At 42.5% G+C, this 20819-nt stretch overlaps 2 protein-coding genes across 2 annotated transcripts; both read left to right on the forward strand.

Moving 5' to 3' along the window:
* Window positions 2949-9674, forward strand: LOC8076287 (dystrophia myotonica WD repeat-containing protein). Its single transcript, XM_002441856.2, has 11 exons — window positions 2949-3396; window positions 3840-4160; window positions 4244-4352; window positions 4453-4555; window positions 5306-5393; window positions 5495-5578; window positions 7127-7223; window positions 7331-7418; window positions 7931-8036; window positions 8125-8214; window positions 8770-9674. Exons 1-11 carry the CDS (start codon window positions 3214-3216, stop codon window positions 9196-9198), a joined length of 1698 nt encoding a protein of 565 aa, XP_002441901.2. The 5' UTR covers window positions 2949-3213; the 3' UTR covers window positions 9199-9674.
* LOC8079885 lies at window positions 12459-19098 on the forward strand. The gene is made up of 4 exons (XM_002441857.2): window positions 12459-12506; window positions 12644-15453; window positions 17702-18012; window positions 18317-19098. Exons 1-4 carry the CDS (start codon window positions 12459-12461, stop codon window positions 18661-18663), a joined length of 3516 nt encoding a protein of 1171 aa, XP_002441902.2. The 3' UTR covers window positions 18664-19098.

A 20819-nucleotide genomic window follows, 5' to 3' on the forward strand; every position in this document is an offset into this window, starting at 1 on the left:
GGTGTACTAGTGAGGACGAGGTTCGTGCTACACCTCTTAGCCGCCGAACCACCAAGTGTTGGTTGACACAACGGGGACGTAGCTTGGTGGCAACCAAGTGAACCTCGGGAGAAAATCTTCGTGTCAACATTGTTCTTCCCGTTGGTTTGCAAATTCCTAACACAAGCTTGTTCTTACATTCATATACTTGTGCTTGTGTAGTTGCTCTTGTAATTAGTTAGCTTGTGTAGCTTGCTAGTTACCTTCTTGCTTGTGTGGCTAGAAGTAGTTCCCCTTGCGTGACTAATTTGGTTTGTGTAAGCTTGTTAGTCACATTGCTTAGTTTGTGGAGCTAAGTAATTTGTGCTCTCTAATTTGGCATTGGTTGCCTTGTTTTTGAGCTTGCTAGTGAGCTTAGGTTTTGTGCGCTTTGCCTCACTAGCTTGTGTAGGAGCTCCCCGGTTTGTAAAGTACTAGTTGCATAGGTTTGTGTGATCTTGCTCCTAGAATTGTTTAGGTGAGCTCTTGCTAAGGTAGCACCTTGCTTGTTTGTTTAGGATCTTTTCAAGGTGCTAGAGAACTTAGATAGAGGGGTGTAGTCTTGGCTAGACCGATAGTTTTAATTCCGCATTTGTTTCGGTTAGCCGGTGTGTTAAAGTTTTAGAAAGGACTATTCACCCCCCTCTAGTCCGCCATCTCGACCCTTCACTCTCACCGTGCCCGGATCCAATCCAACAATCGCTGCCACTTTATCCACTCCTAGTGGTGGGGGCGGCCACCACCACCTGTCGCCGACGCATGGGGCCAAGGGAATCCGACCCCACAAGTCATCCACCAGTGCTGCCTTCTTGTGCGCGTCATGGCAGCGTCTATTTCTGGACACTTCTCCCCAAAAGGCCAAGTAGCAGGCTGTCATCCCCGTTGAAGCTCTGTCTGCCTGCCTTGCGCTCCTCCATCGAATCATTCGATTCGCCCTGCCTCGCCTCGCTCGCCCGCCAGATTCAATTCACCCGTCACGGTGATCGGGACCGGTCAGTGCTAGGGTTGGTTAGGGTTCCGGTGATCGATCCCAACGAACTCAATGGTGTGCATCTGCTGAGCTTGGGAAGCAGCTGGCCATGGCTCCTGCACGTCGCGCGGCGGCGATGGCGGTCAAGCTAGAGGTGGAGGAGTTCGGGGCTGACGAGTGCGGGTGCCAAGGCAGCTCAGCTGATGGCCCCGACGCGCCTCCGCAACCACAACAGGTAGATGTATATCCGGGGTTGTGGTTTCTCCAAAAATTTTGTGTGCTCGATTGGCGGAGAGCTGGTTAGCGAGCTGGTCTCACCATGTTTAATGTTAATGGGGGGGGGGGGAGCTCTGTTAGGATTTTTTGGCGAAACCCTATGACCTCTCGGGCAGGAGATTCAGGAGATCCCGTTGGCTTTGCTTGGGTTTGGTCTTCTTCACCTTTTTGTTTTGGTTCGGCTTTTGTTTTGGTTCGGCGTCTGCCTTCACAATAGCATTGTCCGACTTGGATTTCGATTTAGACGTGTTCGAAGCCGGTCTACGGAGAGGCGAGACGAAAAGCACTCCAGACGAATACGTTAGCTGAAATTTTACCTCTTTACTATTAGGTAGGACTTGATTTGGTATGTGAATTTGGTTTGGACGCGGTCCGGTCTGGATCAAACATTGAAGGGAGGAGGCGATCTATTCTGCAAACCGAACGGCCACAGGAGATGGAAGAAAATATTGAGGGCAGACTGAAATTTTGGCTCTTTATAGATAGGTATAGATTAATTTAGAAACAAATATGAAGTCACTAATAATAAATATAATTATCTCATATCAAAGTTCACTATGGCCTTTATATTACTCCCTCTATCCAAATTATAAGTTATTCTAAAAATATTGAAGAGTCATTAGTTATATTTTTATAGTAATATCTATTTCATGATATAAATCAGTAATGTTAATAAAATTTAAGGTACTTTAAGTGTCTAAGATTTTTATAAAATAACTATAAATGAAGAGGGAGGAAGTACATGTACATCCGTAACCCGTCACATCCATTTTTTGATGGGGGACGTATATTGTGCAATCCAGCGTCGTGTGCAACCTATGCAACCACCTATTAAGGTCACATGATCTAGATCTAACGTCTGAGATTTTTTTACTTAAACCCTTCCATCTTGATACACACGGGTTAGATTTAAATCCACAGGTAGAGGGGTTTAAGTAAAAAAAAACTTCAGACGTTGGATCTAGATCCTGTGGCCTTAATTGGTGGTTGCATAGCTTGCACACGAAGTTGGGTGGTATATAATTCGATGCCTGGTTGATGTTGTACTGCAATATCTAATATTTTTGAATAACCATCCTCACTAGAACGGCGCGGCGCGGGCGGCGGGGTTGGCGGCGCCGGAGCGGATGGAGACGTCGAGCGGGGAGTAGTTGGCCGGAATGGTGCCGGTGCCGGTGGCGGCCAGGATGGCCGGCTCCGCCTGCTGTAGCATAGCAGCCACTCGATGGTCTCGCCGTCCTCTGAGTTGTGGCCGAGCTCGAACACCCGCGCCGCGCACAGCGTCGGCATCCGAAGCCGCCGGCCCCGCCCGTTCACCTTCATGTGCCGGTCCTCGGACGGCCCCTTGGCCACGCCGGGCCCCGCGTCGCCCCCGTGGCCGCCGCCAGCGACGGCGGCGGCTGCCCCCACCCACTCCTCCTCCCCCGCCGCCGTGGTCCATGCTCCCGAGACGCCTCCCGGGCTCCGAAGAACTTTTGCTGGGTGGGAGACAAGGAAAGGAAGGGACGTCGGCGGGAGGGGCAGGATGAGACTCGGTGACGTCACGGAACGCCCCTTCGCGCGCGGGCGGTCCCGCTGACCGGTGGGCTCCGCTCTTTTTTCTGCTGCCATTTTATTTAATTTTATAGCTGAAAAATAACATTAACATCGTTTTTAATTATTTTTTCGCCTTCAAACTACACCAAAGCAGTTATTCATCGTCGTCTCGTCTCGGACTCTCGCCTCTCGGTCTCTTCTCCCAAATCGGGCCAGCCACCCAGCCAGCGGCCACCGCTCTTCGACCCCTCCACTTCACCGCCGCCGCCGACGCCGCCTAGATCCGTCTCCGCCTCCGGGAAGACCTACTCGCGCTCCCCTAGTCCCCGGGGACCGGCGCGGAGCCGGCGGAGTTAGCGGCGGTAGGGTTGCGGCTGGGAATTGCTTGCGGGGACGCAGCGGTGGCGCCTGGCATGGCGGGGGCGCCCGGGGTGGGGCCGGGCGCGGGTGCCGGTGCGGGTGCGGGAGGGGGTGGCGGCGCCGCGGCGGGGCTCAAGACCTACTTCAAGACGCCCGAGGGGAGGTACAAGCTGCAGTACGAGAAGACGCACTCCGCGGTGCTGCACTACAGCCACGGCGGCAAGACCGTATCCCAGGTACGGTTCCGAAGTGCTTCTGCTAGGAGATGTACGCGGGCTGCTGCGCTGGATGGATGCTTTTGGTTTGCTTTTCATTACCGCTAATAGTATTTTAATTGGGATTCACGATCCGTTTGAGGCAAATTTGCGGCACTGATTGTAGAATTATGTGCTTGGTGCTACAGAATAGAATTATTATCTTAGACATTTTGGACGGTTTAGTTTAGCTGTTGGTTCCTTGGACGCTTCATCATTTAAGTCGTGGTTCTGTTTGGTTTCAGTATAAATAAATAAATAAATGGAAGCTTTATGTTAGTGGAGAATAAGATATTAATGACTTCTGTTGATTTATTTCTCTATTCTGCCATACGTTTTGGGCTTCTACAGTTTGATAACAGGCTTATGTTCTGATTGGGAAATGATTTACGATGGCGATTGCTTTGTATTTTTTTTTATCACAGTTGACAGTGGCATACCTCAAGGAGAAGCCTGCTAGCCAGGGCTCCCAGCCATCAACGCCAAGCTCCAGCAGTGGGATGCGGTCTGCGGCAGCAAGGCTGCTGGGCAGTGGGAATGGGAGCAAGGCGCTTAGCTTTGGCGGCAGCAATGGCGCTGGCCGGGCTGTTGCTGGAAGCAGCCGTATAGGAGGAGGAGGAGGCCTTGGTACATCTACAGGCCTTGGTGGATCACAAGGTGCCACAAATTATGATGGCAAGGGTACATATATTGTATTCAATGCTGCTGATACGCTATTCATCAGCGATCTCAATTCTCAGGAGAAGGTATTCAGTTGTTTTACTGGATGCAAGCTACGCACAGTTTTTGGTGTCTTGCTCTTTTCTGATCATCTGTTTACTTGCACTAGGATCCACTAAAGTCCATCCATTTCAGCAACTCAAACCCACTGTGCCATGCATTCGACCCAGAGGCCAAAGAGGGGCATGACCTGATCATTGGGATGGGATCAGGGGATGGTTAGTGGAGATGATTAGTTGAGCCCTTTTATGCTTCGAACTGGACTGTGCATAAGTATGAGACCTTCATTTTTCGTTTCTTTTATGGGCTGTTGTGCAGTCTATTCAATGTCGCTGAGGCAACAGTTACAAGATCCTGGAAGAAAACCAGTGGCAGCTCTACATTACAATAAGGGTGATAAAGATGTCTCGCCCAATGGAAGGTATGATTGAATTTATCATTATTAATTTGAATGACATACCTGACACATGTTATGATCTATCTATCGACATTGTTCATAAATATTTTAGATTACATGTTTTTTATATTACTGTTCCGTGATTTTGCATATCAGATTCAGACATGATCAAGGTAGCATAGGTAAATGTCTGTTAATATGGATACATGAACGCATCATTCTTATGTGGTTTTAAGTTCCGAAATTCAGATTTTAGATATGAGGCTAAGTTTAGTAGCTAGCAAACTTACCTGCACCCACCATGATAGGCCTTTTTTAGCTTTCTACACTAGAGTTCTGACATAAATGTGTGCTTCAGCAATGCTATGAATCTAATCTTAGTGGAGCCAGTTCTTGTGGTTCTATGTCTATATATATTCCTCGATTGTGCTTTCAAGGAGCACTTTCGAAGCCCAAACTTGCTTTTGTTGCCTGAAGCAATCTCGTTTTGAAGTTTGGATAATTTAATTCTTTGCATGCTCATCCTCTGGTGATAAAAAGCAGCTGCTTGCTTGCCTTTGAATCCTTAAACTTGTTTGCTAGTGAAATTAAAGCGATAGTAGTTTTCTTAACTGGCTTCTCTGGAACTTCTTTCAGTGGCACCCAAGCTATCTGAAGCTTGATATCAGTGCAATATAAGCATAATGTTGTTTTGTTATAGTCCATGTGGATGCCTATCTTATTCTATTTATTTAAATTATCTCTAATTAAGATTTGGATATTAATGTTTTGCAGTCGGTGCACTTCTGTCGCATGGGTGCCAGAGCGTGAAGGCATTTTCGTCATTAGCCATTCTGATGGAAATTTGTACGTGTATGATAAAGTGAGCAGCTGCTAGTTATAGAGTTTGATAATAATTTGGCAGACTTTATTTTGAACTTTTGGTTGATTTTGAATTGATGCTCTATCGTTTGTTGTTTTAAGAACAAGGATGGGAACACAGACTGTACGTTTCCAGCTGTGAAGGATCAATCCCAGTTTATGGTTGCACATGCAAAGTCGAGTAAGGTATTTTAGGTTCTTCTGTGACTGGTTTCCTAAAGGGAAAAAGTCTACATCACCCCTGAACTATGGGGTGGTGTCTACTTTACCCCCGAACTATGAAACGGTCTAATTTACCCCCTGAACTATCCAAAACGGTTCAAATCACTCCTTGGACGTTTTTTGACGGCGTTTTTGCTACAGTAACCATGGTTTTGCTACAGTAACTGTGGTTTTGACTTTTTCTTTTTTTCTATTTGTTTTCATATAATCTTTGAAAAATCATAGTAAATCACAGAAAAATCATAAAATAGAAAATCTAATTTTGTTGGACTCCGCATGAGTAGATCTATGCAATGAATATATAATATATGGTATACTTTAGTATATTTTTTTTCTGTAGCTTTAAATTAGTTAGAAAAAATCAAATTTTCTCTATAATTAATTGGAATAATTCATAGCTGCAGCTTCTATGGTCCAATTGTGGTGAAATTTTTATGGTCGACTAATTATTCTATGCTTGAACTTTATTTATGATGACATTTATGGTGAAATTTATTTATATTTAACAAGCATAAACCTGAACAAATCTATAACTAAGTTATATATGATCAAATGAGTACGAAATTTATACTAAAGTATACCATATTATATATTCATTGCGTAGATCTACTCATGCTGAGTCCAACAAAATTAGATTTTCTATTTTATGATTTTTCTGTAATTTACTATGTTTTTTCAAAGATTATATGAAAACAAACAGGAAAAAGGGAAAATCAAAACAGCAATTACTGTAGCAAACTATGATTACTGTAGCAAACTACCGTCAAAAACCACCTGGGGGTGATTTGAACGGTTTTGGATAGTTCAGAGGGGTAAATTAGACCGTTTCATAGTTCGGGGGGTAAAGTAGACACTACCCCATAGTTCAGGGGGTGATGTAGACTTTTTCCTTTCCTAAAGTGCATTACTTTGGTGAAGCAAGATGCTTTAGCCATTAGCATCAGTTAACATTATAATATGTGCTCTTTTTGGTTGTTAGTATTAGAGAATAGCTCAACCCTTCAGCTCTACGCAGCATTATGTTAGATACTAAACCATGGCAATTACTTTTCCTGTCAAAGTTGCACATAATGACACAAGTATTTAAGACAGCACTCCATTAAAATGATTCCAGGTGCAGAGTACCTATGCATAAGTGACTGAACTAAAATACAAAAGTTGTCCTTTAGAAGTGTTAATTTTTTAAGTGTTAATTTTTTACTTAATTGATTTATGCTTGCATTTCAGTGTTTGCTCCAAGCATCAGCAACATTTGTGGTAGCATGCTGTCTGTCTTGAACACTATACTTTTGTACTACCTCCACCTGGGCAATGTTACTGGTTTGACCACTATATGTAGAATCTATTGTGCTACAAGAACTTTATTGTTCTATGAGTTTACTTGTTAGATTATCTTGTAAATATTCCTGCTTGACATTTGACTAGAAGAGTTTTGATCAAAGTATAGAACATGATTGGCCATGAAATGTGCAACATAATTAACTGGGATTTATGTTATGAATAACATTGCAGAGCAACCCAGTTGCTAGATGGCATATATGTCAAGGTTCGATCAATGCGATTTCCTTTTCACCAGATGGCGCATACTTGGCGACTGTTGGGAGAGATGGTACTTGCTTTGCCCTAGGCATCTCAAGTTTTTTTACTTCATCATAGGCTCCACCGATTTTCTTTCTTTCTTAAACTAATATCGAAATACTGATAAACAATATGCAGGTTATTTGAGAGTTTTTGATTTTTCAAAGGAACAACTAATATTTGGTGGAAGAAGTTATTATGGTGCACTGTTGTGTTGCACTTGGAGGTAAATGTGAATGACTTGTGTAGTTTGATTTGTTTGGGAAATATATCCACCTATTTGTTTCCCTTGCTATGCTCTCTAATCTTCTATCCACATATTTTATGTTTTGTGGTACTTGCTAGTCATGACTCATGCTTGTGCTGCTTGGCAACTAAGTTTGCTGACTGCTCCTACTCAGCCTCAATTCTCAAAGCTTAAAATATGTTGCTACTAAACTTCTAATGATCACTGGTTGGCTTCCATCTGCCCTTGGTTGTTCATGCTTAACAGGTGTCTTTTTTAGTCATGTGATTCACAACACTTTTGTAGCATGGTTTCTTCATCAATTCATTTTTTTTTGCTCGGCACCATGGTCTAATATCCCAGTTTCAGTAAAGTTGCATTGCCTCATTCATTTGATCTCTACCTCAATACTTCACTGATCTATGTATCTGCAAATGTTTTATCACTATTATATGGGTTTGTCACACAAAATAACATTTCAGCCTCTAACCTTTTTATTGTTCTGTCTACAGCTCGGATGGAAAATATCTATTAACAGGTGGTGAAGATGATCTTGTGCAGGTATGGGGCATGGATGATAGAAAGATAGTTGCTTGGGGTGAAGGACATAATTCATGGGTAATAGTTTTGCCTGCCTTAAACTTTCTCAGTGTCTCTTGTCAAATCTTGTTCATTGAGAATGAGGCTATTTTTCTTCTGGTGGCAGGTTAGTGGAGTTGCTTTTGATTCATATTGGTCCCCACCAAGTTCTGATGGAAATGGAGAAAATGTCTATCGTTTTGGTTCTGTTGGTCAGGTATGCCTAGTTTATATAGTAGAACTGTAGTTTGAATTTTGAAATATTACAGCACAACCTATGTATGTTCAAAACATATGGGAATTGTTGCAAGCTCTAATCCTAACTATATTTATAGAAGGCTAAGATACTTGATTTTGTTAATAAAAATAATAATGACACCTGAAATTGGAAGACCAGCCTTTCCATTTTCTTGCCTTGCTGGTTTATTTTGAGACCTAATATTAATGGAGCTGTGGGCAGATTTCTCAGTCCACTGTTGAAATGTGTGGAACTGATCAATTTGCTTACTTCTTTTCAGTACTGACAGGGTTATTTTCTTATGATTTTTTATGTTATGTAAGTAAATATAAGTATTGGGCAGCCATTTTCCTTGCATATTCCTGTTTTGGCATGGAGTTATTTGCCTAGAACTTTTGGTTTGGATATCATTTCTTGAGCATACTACTATAAGCTTAAATATGACCACATGACAAGCTTTAGATTGCAAGTTGGCATTTTGCTTGCAACATGATTTATTGCTGGCATAAATTTTTCACTGTTACATACTTGTAGGACACCCAACTACTTCTGTGGGACCTGGCACTGGACGAGATTGTTGTCCCACTACGGCATCCTTCAAGTGCCTCACCGACATTTAGCAGTGGGAGCCCTTCCGCGCACTGGGACAATGCATGCCCTCCGACAGGTGTTCTGCAACCTTCTCCTAGAATGCGAGACGTCCCCAAACTCTCGCCCCTTGTTGCCCACCGAGTACATGCTGATCCCCTATCTGGCGTGGTGTTCACCAATGAATCAATCCTCACCATCTGCCGTGAGGGCCTCGTCAAAATCTGGGTTCGACCAGACCAGAGTGAAAACAATCAACAATCAAATCCTTCAGAGTTTGTTTTAGGCCCTGTCTCAAAGGATAGGGCGATCACATCTTCGAATAAAGCAAGTAGCTCCAGCTTCAAGAAGCCATCGTCTGTTCTTGTTGCATGACGAATCAACAGGATGATTCTTGTGGGTATTTCTGCTTAACGTGGCATCAGTGGACATGGATCTTACTTATTCCATGATTGATGGCACGTGAAACTTCAAGGGGAGGCTGCAAGTATTGAAGGTGAGCATTTGTTTGTAGATGTTCCCAGGAAGCAGGGCCAGTGTTGCCGGTTTTGTGGCATGGAAGAATAATGGGATATGCTCTTGTACAGACACATAAAATTGTATAAATTCACTGTGGCCGTTCCATAGTCATACCCACCAAAAGATGATTGGACGCGACCATGTATCCATTTTAGCTGGTAGATATGGTATCCTTAAGCTTTGTTACTTCTAGGAGGCTTGTAATTATGATTTATGAATCATGATATTTAAGGGATGCTCCAGTCTTGCCTGTAAGTTTTGTTACTATTTCCTTCTGCATTTTGTCAATTATTATAGTGGAAAACCATCACCCCTTGTATATTGTTTTTATTCGATGTTGACGTGTGATTGATTTATGATGCAAGGTCTTGGATCTTTGCTACAGTGCGCAGATGAGCTGGAAACAGGGTAGCTAAGCCACGGTTCCTAGTTCATTTTGAAAATAAGATAAAAACATCGAGGCCTTGTTTAGTTCTAGAAAAATTTTGGTTTTCGCTACCGTAGCATTTTCGTTTGGATTTGACAAACATTGTCTAATAATGGACTAACTAGACTCAAAAGATTCGTCTTGAAAATTACGGGCAAACTGGATAATTAGTTTTTGTTTATATTTAATGCTTTATACATGTGTCTAAATATTCGACGTGACGAGAAATCTTAAATTTTTTGAGTTTTTGGTGGAACTAAACAAGGCCTGAATATCAATACTATAAGTACATGGAGGAGCCAGAGCTTTAGCAGCCCCATCAAATGATGTCTTTTCTCGTATTTTTTGGAGCCCTTTTGAGCTCCTGAATGTAAGATGCTCCATCCTAAGTCTTAATGAAGCTTTTATTAAAAAAACTTAAGTTAACTTAGCTAATTTTTAGCCCCAACTAATAGCTAGCTCTAGTGATCAAAACATGCCCTTAATAAAGCACATAAAATATTCTCATCTCTCATATCTCTACCATATGGGATTTGACTAATGCCTATTCACTTGAGATTATCTATTGAATTTGCTAGTCATTTAGCAGTATTTTTCTTTTAAAAAAAATCAGTTAACCGTAACCATAATGTCCAAACGCTATTTAGCGAATTTGAATATAAAAAAGTCTGGTTCGACCTCTGTTATTCTAAAAAACAGTAGAATTTATATGGGAAGTCTAAAATTTATCCGCATCACGTCTTCCATACACAAATTCGTTACAAATTGGTTCGTACGAGGACGAATGGCACACTTAAGGGTGGCAAATAAATACAAAATCCTCAACTTAATAGGTAGGGGACATATAGATGATATTTATATTTTTGTGAGAAATGATAGTCCAATGATAACGATAATCCTACCTGCGAGGCGTTGCCCATGGGAAGAGGAAAAACCAAAGCACGAGCACCGAAGCATGGGGAGACGAATGAACCGAGATGGTTACAAAGAAAAATTATTCATAATTGATTCATTCCTTTGACATATTTTATTAATCTAATCATCATATATATAATAAAAAAGACATAAATGAAAAGTGTACCGTAACTTCGTGCATTGTTCGTGAAAATACAAGAAGCTTATTGGTAAGCTGAAGTCTATGTAAATCTTGAGATTGATTTTTATTGTGCGCTGCAACAGGAGAAAAGCATCAAATGGCCATAGAAAGTTATGACATAATGTTACATTCTATTTATAGTTATGTTTTTTTTATAAAATTTAAAGTCCATAATTTATATTGATAACCATGACATCTATAGTATTAGATAGTTAATATTTAAAATAGTATATAGCTTGGAGACATATTTATTTAATAATAAAAATAGAAATTAGTCAAACCTTCTCTTACTTTAATATTACCTCTTAATATACCTTAGTATTATATTAAAACATGAGAAGTTTGTTGGTAGCTTTACTTTTTTATTTAGATTAGGATTTCTATGAAATATGATATATCAGTTAAATGTATGTAGATTATAAACACATGGACTTAAGTGTTCATATGACATAACGACACATCATGCAAAGGTAGTGAAAGCATCATCAAGCATAATTTTAGTTAAATTAGTAAATCAGTGAGATATACAGGAACTGTGCTAAAACTTTTACCACAAATCAAGTATCATATTAAATAGGCTATTATAAAATTTTTATAATAATTGGAGCAAGATAACTACAATTATAGTTTTACACTAAAAAGCATAGGCAAGCATCTACGAGCAAAAAAGATATACTAAAATTTATGATATTTTTTGTTTACTATATAGATCTAAATGTGTGGAGCTGAACAAAATTGGTTTTGTAATTCTTAGATTTTTCTATGAATTACTATATATTTATTAATTTTTATAGGAGATTTTGCATTAGGAACCCTAGAAAAACTTCTATTTTTTTCCCTCTTCCAGTAGTCTATCTACGGTGCGGCCGGATTTGGCTGATAAATTTGCAATTAGGCCCTTGCACTTTCTTTATTTTTAACGTGCTCTAATGTGTATAAGAGATTTTATATTGGGAACCCTAGAAAAGTTTTTATTCTTTTTTCCTCCTCTACAACGTACCAGCGCTGATTCTACCGAAGCGGACATGGTGGATAGGCAGGGTAGAAAAGTATTGTCAGACTGAAATTTTCTCTTTTTATAAATAGGTATAGATTAACTTTTTTTTTGTGGGTTGCCTTTGGTTAACTTTATTTTTTTGAATCAACCTTCGGCTCTAAGGCCCTGATATTAAGACCACGTGCTTGACAACATCGCAAGCCACAAAACTATTTACAAACTCTGGTAGAGGGTTAGTCCAGATCATCCGAGTCCCAAGTCACAACTCAAGCTAAGGCTAGCCAAACAATGGGGTGCCGAATTACAAGTTCTTGGGACTAATAAGGGCACTCCCAATGCAAGACTCTATCATAGAGTCCAAGACAATTAATTACATATTATTTATAGTACTTTGCTGATGTGGCACCGTATTTATTGAAGAAAGAGGTAGAAAAAATAAGACTCCAAGTCTTATTTAGACTCCAAGTCCACATTGTTCGAGGTAATAAATAACTTTAGACTCTATGATAGAGTCTGCATTGTGAGCGCCTAAGATATTATCGCTACGCACAAAACAGTCGCTAAAGTCACCATACCACATGGAGCTAAGTCCATACATGACGAAAGGTGGAGAGCCTGTTGCAGCAGTGAAGAATAAACTTTCAGTAAAAATCCTTGATATACCAAGATCTGTGGCCTTTGATTAACTTTGTTTTGCTTTGGTTCTTCGGGGAAAAAAAAAAGAAGAAGACTTTGTTATGCTTTCGGACATGGGCTCCACAGGCCCAACTAAACAGTGCAGGCCCACCACCACATCAGCAGCATAAAACGCCAACCCCTAACCGCCCGCACCCGAACCCACGGCGATCCCCATTCCATTCCTCTCCGCCCGCCGCCTCCGAACCCCATCGCCCTCGCCCGTCACTACGGCGACGACTATTGCCACAACCGCCGCCACCTTGATGCGTACGACCTTCTGAGGCCTGGATCTGAAGCCCGTCTCGATCCCACAGCCAGTCACCCACCGCTGCACCACCTGCTCTCAGGCCGTAGCTGCGGCCTCGCCGGCGCCGGCGCCATGCGACGCGGAGGCGGAGGAAGTGGAGGTAAAGGAGGGCGAGGAGCAGGAGGAGGTGGAGGAGCGGGCTCCGGCCGCAGGGACGCGCGCTACGGCGGCGCCTCCTACCGCGACGACCGTGGTAGGCGCCCCGACTACCGCTCCCGCCGCACCCCGTCCCCGGACCGCCGCCCGCGCCGCTCCAGGGGCGAGGACAACGACCGCGACTCGCCCCGTGGCGGCCGCACCGGCTACGGCGGCGACCGTAGCCCGCCCCGCGGTGGTCGCATCGGCTACGGCGGCGACCGTAGCCCGCCCCGCGGCGGCCGAATCGGATACGGCGACCGCAGCCCGCTCCGCGGCGGCCGTAGCCCTCCGCACCGGCGCGACCGCGACCGCGACGCGTCGCCCCGCCGTGGTCATGCGCCGCACAAGGATGCCTTCGGCCTGCCGGGCGGCGACCGCCACGCGTCTCCCCGCGGGCGCAGGGAATACGTCTCGCCCCGCGGGGCCAGGGACTACGAAAGGGCGCCCTACCGCGAGGAGCGCGACAGGTACGACCGCCCTGGCCGCGTTGCCGATCTCGGCCACGATTCCCCGCCGGCCTACATGCTCCCTGATCACCCTTCCGACCTCGGACGTCCGGCATCCCTGCGCGCCGGGAGGAAGGAAAGCGACTATTTTGGCGGCTCTCGCGAGGACTGTAGCCTTCTCAAGGACGACTACCTTGGGGGCGGCCCTGGTCCGCGGAGCATCGGAAAGGAGAACGAGTTGTTTGGAGGTGATGGCATTACTCTCAGAATAAGTGCAACTGAAACGGGAAGGACTAGTGCCATGTACTCCCAAGACCGCAGTTTCTCGCCTCCACCACCTCTGTATCCCTCTGTGCCGCACGAGACTGGATTCTTGACAGGAGGATCTGCCATGAAGGCTAGTGATATTTATTGTGCAGGAAGCACCCAGCGGCTGCATGATGATGGCGATTTTAAGTACAACAAGAATGTCCCATACATTGAGAGGAGTAGGGATACTGAGAGGCATTATTCTGGCAGTAGGGACTCAGTTGTTGAGAAAGGTGGAGGTGCAGAAAGGTTTTATTCTGCTGATGATGTGCCTGCTGGGAGGATTAGAGAAATGGAGAGGCTTTACTCTAGTAGGGGTATGCTGGAGTCTGACCTGGTCCTTGGTGATCCTTCCTCAGCCTTGCCTGCCAAGGACCACCATCCATACAGGATGCACACTGAACCTGGCTACGAGACAAGCAACGGATACAACATGGATGGCCTTGGCAGGTCATCTCATGACTCACTGGGGTATGGGAGTGGCCATCCTCATAGGTTATCAGGAAGTCCATTAGAGCATGGCAGTGGTCATGGTGATGAAACATTATTGGATATTGCAAGGCAGACACACTCTAGGCATACACCAAGAGCTGCATCCTTGGAGTATGATGGACATGATACATATACTGCATCAGAGAACATACGTGGGAATGTCCCACTGAATTCAAGGCACATATCAGGCTCAACATCTTTGAGAGGTCTCAGGGATGAAAGGATTAACGACAATCTGAGGTTATCTCGTAGGATTGAAGAAGACAAGGGTAGCTTTGAAGCCATGCATCAGGACACAGAGCACTTATTTCAACATCCTTATGATGGCGATGCTTCTGTACAGTACCCAACAGTAAGGGGTGGTGATGATCGGTACTCCCACTCCCCTGGAACTGAACCTATTGGAATTGTGAGGCAGGCAGCCCGTCAGCATGAGTTTGATTCTTTTGGTTACTCATGTGACCAAGAAGCTTCCCTTATGGTTTCTAGGAAACGGTTCAGAAGTCCTGAATATCATGATCATGAGATAGATGTGTATCAAGCTGATCATGGGTTTGCAGGACATGAGCACTATGATGATGATATTGATGAATATGATCTACCCCCATCAAGAATGTCACGATATGACATGTTTTATGATGATGAATATGATGAAAGACATGATGTGCCAACTAATGGTGATGTTTTCTCTAGGCTTGCTTTGCCACATGAAACCAATGGGGAATGGACTGATATGGATCGGGGGAACCATCCTCATTCTGACATCTTTGGTTATGGGTATTCAAAACACGTACCTATGTATCAGAGGCTGTCTAGACCCAATTCTCACTCACAATTTGGGGAAGCTCCCATGCTTGGAAGAGGAAGAGGAAGAGGCAGAGGAAGAGGAGGATTGACTAAGAGTGCAAAAAAGAGACTGAGAACTGCTCCTCATCAGTTCAATGGTGGGTACCCATCAGATAGAAATGAATTTCTAGGGTCAAATAAATTTTCAAAGTCAGCAAAAGATGAACCTAATGGTTCTGAAGTAAAGCATGAAGATGCTCCAGAGTACGAGGATCCTTCTCTGCAGAAAGATCCACCAGAAGGTTCAGAGGAGTTCAGTAAACAGGTTGAGGAATCATTCCTTAAGTACGCAAAGATATTAAATGAGACTCCAGCTACACAGAAGAAATACCGTGAGGCATCAAAAGGATCTTTGTCTTGCTGTGTCTGTCGCAGGTTTGTCTTTCTTTGCCTGCGAACTAAACAGTTCCTCCTATGACTTCGTTAGCAGTTGCCTACTTGCTGGGTATGGTGACTGGAATGGAGACATCCAAGGAAAAGTGTCTCCTGTAGTAACATTAAAATGCACCTTATACAGTAGATAAGCTTTATAATTTAACCCTATAGTTTAGATTAACATACTGAGTTATAATTGATATTTCTCTCTAGGAAATTGGCAGAATGTTATGTAGCTTTAGTGCCCATTCTGGCCCTCGTTAAATCAAACCTACATGTTTTATGTGGGTTGCGTTATTATGTATATGTGCGATTAGTAGGATGGAATAGGCTCATGGGGTGTAGTCACAAAGTTCCTGGGAAGATTAGGTTGTGGAACGGGGATCAAGGAACATAGTACGCTCCTTAAGGAAGTTTTTTTTTCACTTTGGGGATGAGATTGTTCCCACATTCCTGGAATGGGAATGGCATTCCCGGTGACAAACATGGACATTGCTCATGGGATTGAGTATGCATAATGAAGATTTTGACGAACCATCATGTGAATGTGCTGGACTATGGTAACATTCTCGGTTCAATGTTCACTCACATCTCTAAAGCATGTTGGTGCTTTTTGTAAGGATTCAGACAAACATTGGCGCCCAAAGGTTTGAAGCATTGGTCTTTGTTGTGAACTGCCATTCTATCATGTGGCGAGATCAGATGGTGATGCAGCTTGTATGGCGTGCTGCATTGCAGTCTTTCAGGTGTGTTTGTACAATGCGGCTGAAAGGAAGTAAAAGTAACAGCATTGTTGTGTTGATGAGAAATTAGCTCCAGAGTGTCGTTGCCATGAGTTAGTTGGGTTGTCGGAACTTCTTGTTGATACTTGATAATGTTTTGGCACCAAACACGATTCTTCCCTATGAAGTCAGGTAGCCACATTGCCAAACTGCTCTTTCTCCTTGGTAACATGGACTGAACACACTCGGCAGGCAAAATGTGCCAATTTGGAGACCATTAAACATGTGCCAATTTGGAGACCATTGTGCAAGTTCGGCAATTTGATTGGAGAAATAACATTATGACTTCTTTATCGAGCCCTCAAGCATGTTTACTTCTTTAGACCGTACCTAGCCTACCAGTACCAGTATATTAGAATTTCGCTAGCACAGTTTGAAAACCATGCGTGCACAGGTTTGCCAAATCAAGATGACAAAGGTTGCTGCTTACATATGTCTGGAGCAGTAGAGTAGCCTGAGCTATGCATGGCCTGTATGGCATGCTGCTATTTATTTCTTGCTAGAGTCTGTAGGTTGAGCTATTGGTCTGAACTAACCAAGGGTTTTGTTTAAACTATAAGTAGGGCTTTATGCTGTTGTTTTGATAAGTATCTTACCTTTTGCTGTCCTGGTAATTTGACCATGAATTCTACTCTTGCATTTGAAATGCTTGAAATCTAATTAGTTTTGCTATGGTATCTATACTAGTACATACAGTACTGATCAGCTCCATATAGACTGCTGTCCTTTTCATGTTATAGGTTTTAAATTAAATAGTGTTTGTATAACAACTAGTACCAATACACCACACCACTTATACAGGCATATTACTTAGCTATAGTTATTTATTTATATGATTTTCTATCAGTGATTATCGAAACCTTTCTATGATCAAATAAAAGGTGTGTTTGGTTTATTTTTTTTCAACAATAACTTAGATTACTAAGTGAAATATGCTGCAAATTTGATTATTTGCTTGTCCTAACCAAATGCCACTGTATTTTGATTAATTTACATCAAATTTAAGCTCAGGCATTGGTCCAAATGTTTTTTTTATTGAAGCAGTAGTACTGCATCCCATTATTTCCTTGAGTTGGTGCGCAGTAGTAGTGCGTCCCATTATTTCTGAGTTGGTGCGGCAGAGGTTGGGTTCAGTTATATGAAACATTGCTTGGATGTTTCTGGATTAGTACGGCGGAGATTTGGGGATCGAAATTTTTTACAAAGTTTTATCTTCTGATTATTTAGTTTGTTATTGGCTCTTTGTGTTCCATTTGTTTTTTTTTTTGGAAAAATTGATGGCTGCACCCTTTGTGAATCGTTTTCAATACTGTGATGTGAATGATCATGATCATGATGCCCTGAAGAGGATTGTCAAAATGTAGTTTCTTTTACCTGCATAGTTTCATCGACTGAACAATCACTTGAGATTCTAACCTGAAGAAATACTCTGTTTATTTTGCTTTTTTGTTTACTTCCTACAACAGTGTAGCAAGGAAGTTTCCAGACCTGGATGCACTGCTAGCACATGCTTATGATACATGCAAGGCGGGTTTGAGGACAAAACATTTGGGGTTTCACAAAGCACTCTGTGTTCTGATGGGGTGGAATTCGCATGTTGCTCCAGACACTTCTAAAGCCCATCACTCCATTCCATCCGAGGAAGTAAATGCCATGAGGGGAGATCTTATGCTGTGGCCTCCAGTTGTTGTGATACAGAACAGCTCGACTGGTAAAGAGGCAAAGGATACTGGTGCAAAGGTTGTGTCCATAAAAGAAATTGAAGGTGTATTGGCAGGTTAGTTTTCACTGAGACTAAAAAGATCCTATCTGTGCAGCACGTAGTTAACATCTTGTTTCTCTGTATGGCAACTTAGGATAGTGGCTAAATATGTGCTCATGTTGTCTTCTGTTAGCATACTCTGTGTGTTCCTTTGCAATTCTAGTAGTATTTTTGCAGAGCAAAATGAATGTTTTTGTCTATTATTTTGTTACAATTTTGTGGTGCAGAATAATTCGTATAAGTATCCTCACGCTATATATTTTGTTATTAGTATTGTTTGACTTATATAAAATTTGTTTACGTTGTCTTGCTCATCCAGATATAGGCGTACCACCTGAGAAGGCGAGGGTTAGCCATGGAAGACCAGACAATCAGAGCGTGTTCCTCGTCAAGTTCCAGCCAACAATATCTGGGTTTCAGGAAGCCATGAGAGTGCATACCCATTTCTCAAGCAGAAACCAGGGCAAGGAAGAGCTCCAGCTGATGAGAGACAGCAAAGGTAAGAAGGCTGCCTCTACTGAGAGCCTGGAAGAGCTGCTGTACGCGCATATTGGGGTCGTGGAAGACCTTGCACTGCTGGATGATGGAACGAAGAAGAGATGCAAGGTCAGGAGCATGAAGGAAATTGAGGCAAATGCAGATGCAACACTGAATTTAGAACCGTGAAGCTGCAAACAAACTAGATTATAGGTTATTAGGTCTAGTACTAGGATCTGGACCGTTTAGGTCTTCCTTTTGCTTTGTCCTGCCGCTGCTTGCTTGTTCTTGTGGCTGTAACGTCAAAGAAAGGTCTAAGTTTTGCTTTTGCCATTAAGAGTGATGAAATTCCGTTGGCCTTTTGTCTGGGGAAGGCCTGCCTCGGTGTGCATGGCAAAAACATTTTGTTGCGCCCAGTGGCTAAACGGAAGGTTTCACTGCTTAATGGCAAAAGCAGAATTTCCTGGTCGAAGAACCATGTTTACTATTTGTATCGAATGGATCTTTATATTAGGGTTGTCGTGCTATATGTATCGAATGGATCTTAGCATTATGGAATCCCTACCTTTCAAGAATTTTTTGCTGACTTGACCTTATTTGATATTTCATTCGTATTTTCTTGTATGCATGAAGTTATGTTATTTGATGTAGGTTTGGTGGTGGACTGTTTAGATGAGAAAATTCACTTCCTGCATGCGCAATTCTGCATACATGTTAGGGAGTGAATGTGTTGCATCGATGAGAGACGTTGAAGGTATGCTAGTGCCACTGCAGTTCCAGTAGGGGGTAGCAATGGTGAGTTACCCACACACCACTGGATCCGAATTGTGGAGGCAACCAGCTCACCAGTTTGAGTTTGTTTCAGCCTATCTGTTCGTTTCACTGAAATTTAATTTATGCTGATATTTAATGTTGTGAGAGAAAAACACTGTTTGTTTGTTGCAAAGTATTAAGCAGTGGTAGAACAGGTAGGCAACCAGCTCATCAGCTTGAGTTTGCTTCTGCTGTGGACTTAGCAAGCGACCAAGTTTTACTTTGCTATATTAGTTAATACATCCGTTCAAAATTATACGGCGATTGGCAATCTGGCTGAAGGTTATTCAGAAGCTTTAAAGCCCCTCACTGCTAAAACAACCTACAGTAATTTACTTAGACTCTATCATAGAGTCTAAAGTTATTTATTACCTCGAACAATATGGACTTGAAGTCTAAATAAGACTTGAAGTCTTATTTTTTCTACCTCTTTCTTCAATAAATATGCTGCCACATCAGCAAAATACCATAAATAATATGTAATTAAGTGTCTTGACTCTGTGATAGAGTCTTGCATTGTGAGTGGTCTTAGGGTACTCACAATGCAGACTCTATCATAGAGTCTAAAGTTATTTATTACCTCGAACAATGTGGACTTAGAGTCTAAATAAGACTTGGAGTCTTATTTTTTCTACCTCACAATGCAGACTCTATCGTAGAGTCTAAAGTTATTTATTACCTCGAACAATATGGACTTAGAGTCTAAATAAGACTTGAAGTCTTATTTTTTCTACCTCTTTCTTCAATAAATATGCTGCCACATCAGCAAAAAACCATAAATAGTATGTCATTAATTGTCTAGGACTCTGTGATAGAGTCTTGCATTGTGAGTGCCGACGCTATTATTAGGAAACAGGTCGATGGATTGAGTTATGCATAACGATGATCTCGAGGAGCCATGCGCGATGTGGAATGTAAAATTGCCGGTTCCATGAGGGCACTCACAATGCAAGACTCTATCACAGAGTCCAAGACAATTAATTACATATTATTTATAGTATTTTGCTGATGAGGCAGCATATTTATTGAAGAAAGAGGTAGAAAAAATAAGACACCAAGTCTTATTTAGACTCTAAGTCCACATTGTTCGAGATAATAAATAACTTTAGACTCTATGATAGAGTCTGCATTGTGAGTGTCCTGAGGGCACTCCCAATGCAAGACTCTATCACAGAGTCCAAGACAATTAATTACATATTATTTATGGTATTTTGCTGATGTGGCACCGTATTTATTGAAGAAAGAGGTAGAAAAAATAAGACTCAAAGTCTTATTTAGACTCCAAGTCCACATTGTTCGAGGTAATAAATAACTTTAGACTCTATGATAGCATTGTGAGTGCCCTGATGATGCCACAGGCTACTCAAAATCTTCATCTACTCGTAGTACCTACGGACCATGGCTGCTTTGTCTGATTAGCTGTAACAAGGGAGGGCAAGTTCTCTCTCTGCCGTATCCGGATAATATGCATCCAATAGGGATGTCTATGTTATGAAGCCTTCTGCTCGTTTTGTCCGTGTGCCGCTGTTGAT

Source organism: Sorghum bicolor, chromosome 8, assembly GCF_000003195.3.
Source record: "Sorghum bicolor cultivar BTx623 chromosome 8, Sorghum_bicolor_NCBIv3, whole genome shotgun sequence".
Taxonomy (NCBI): Eukaryota; Viridiplantae; Streptophyta; class Magnoliopsida; order Poales; family Poaceae; genus Sorghum; species Sorghum bicolor.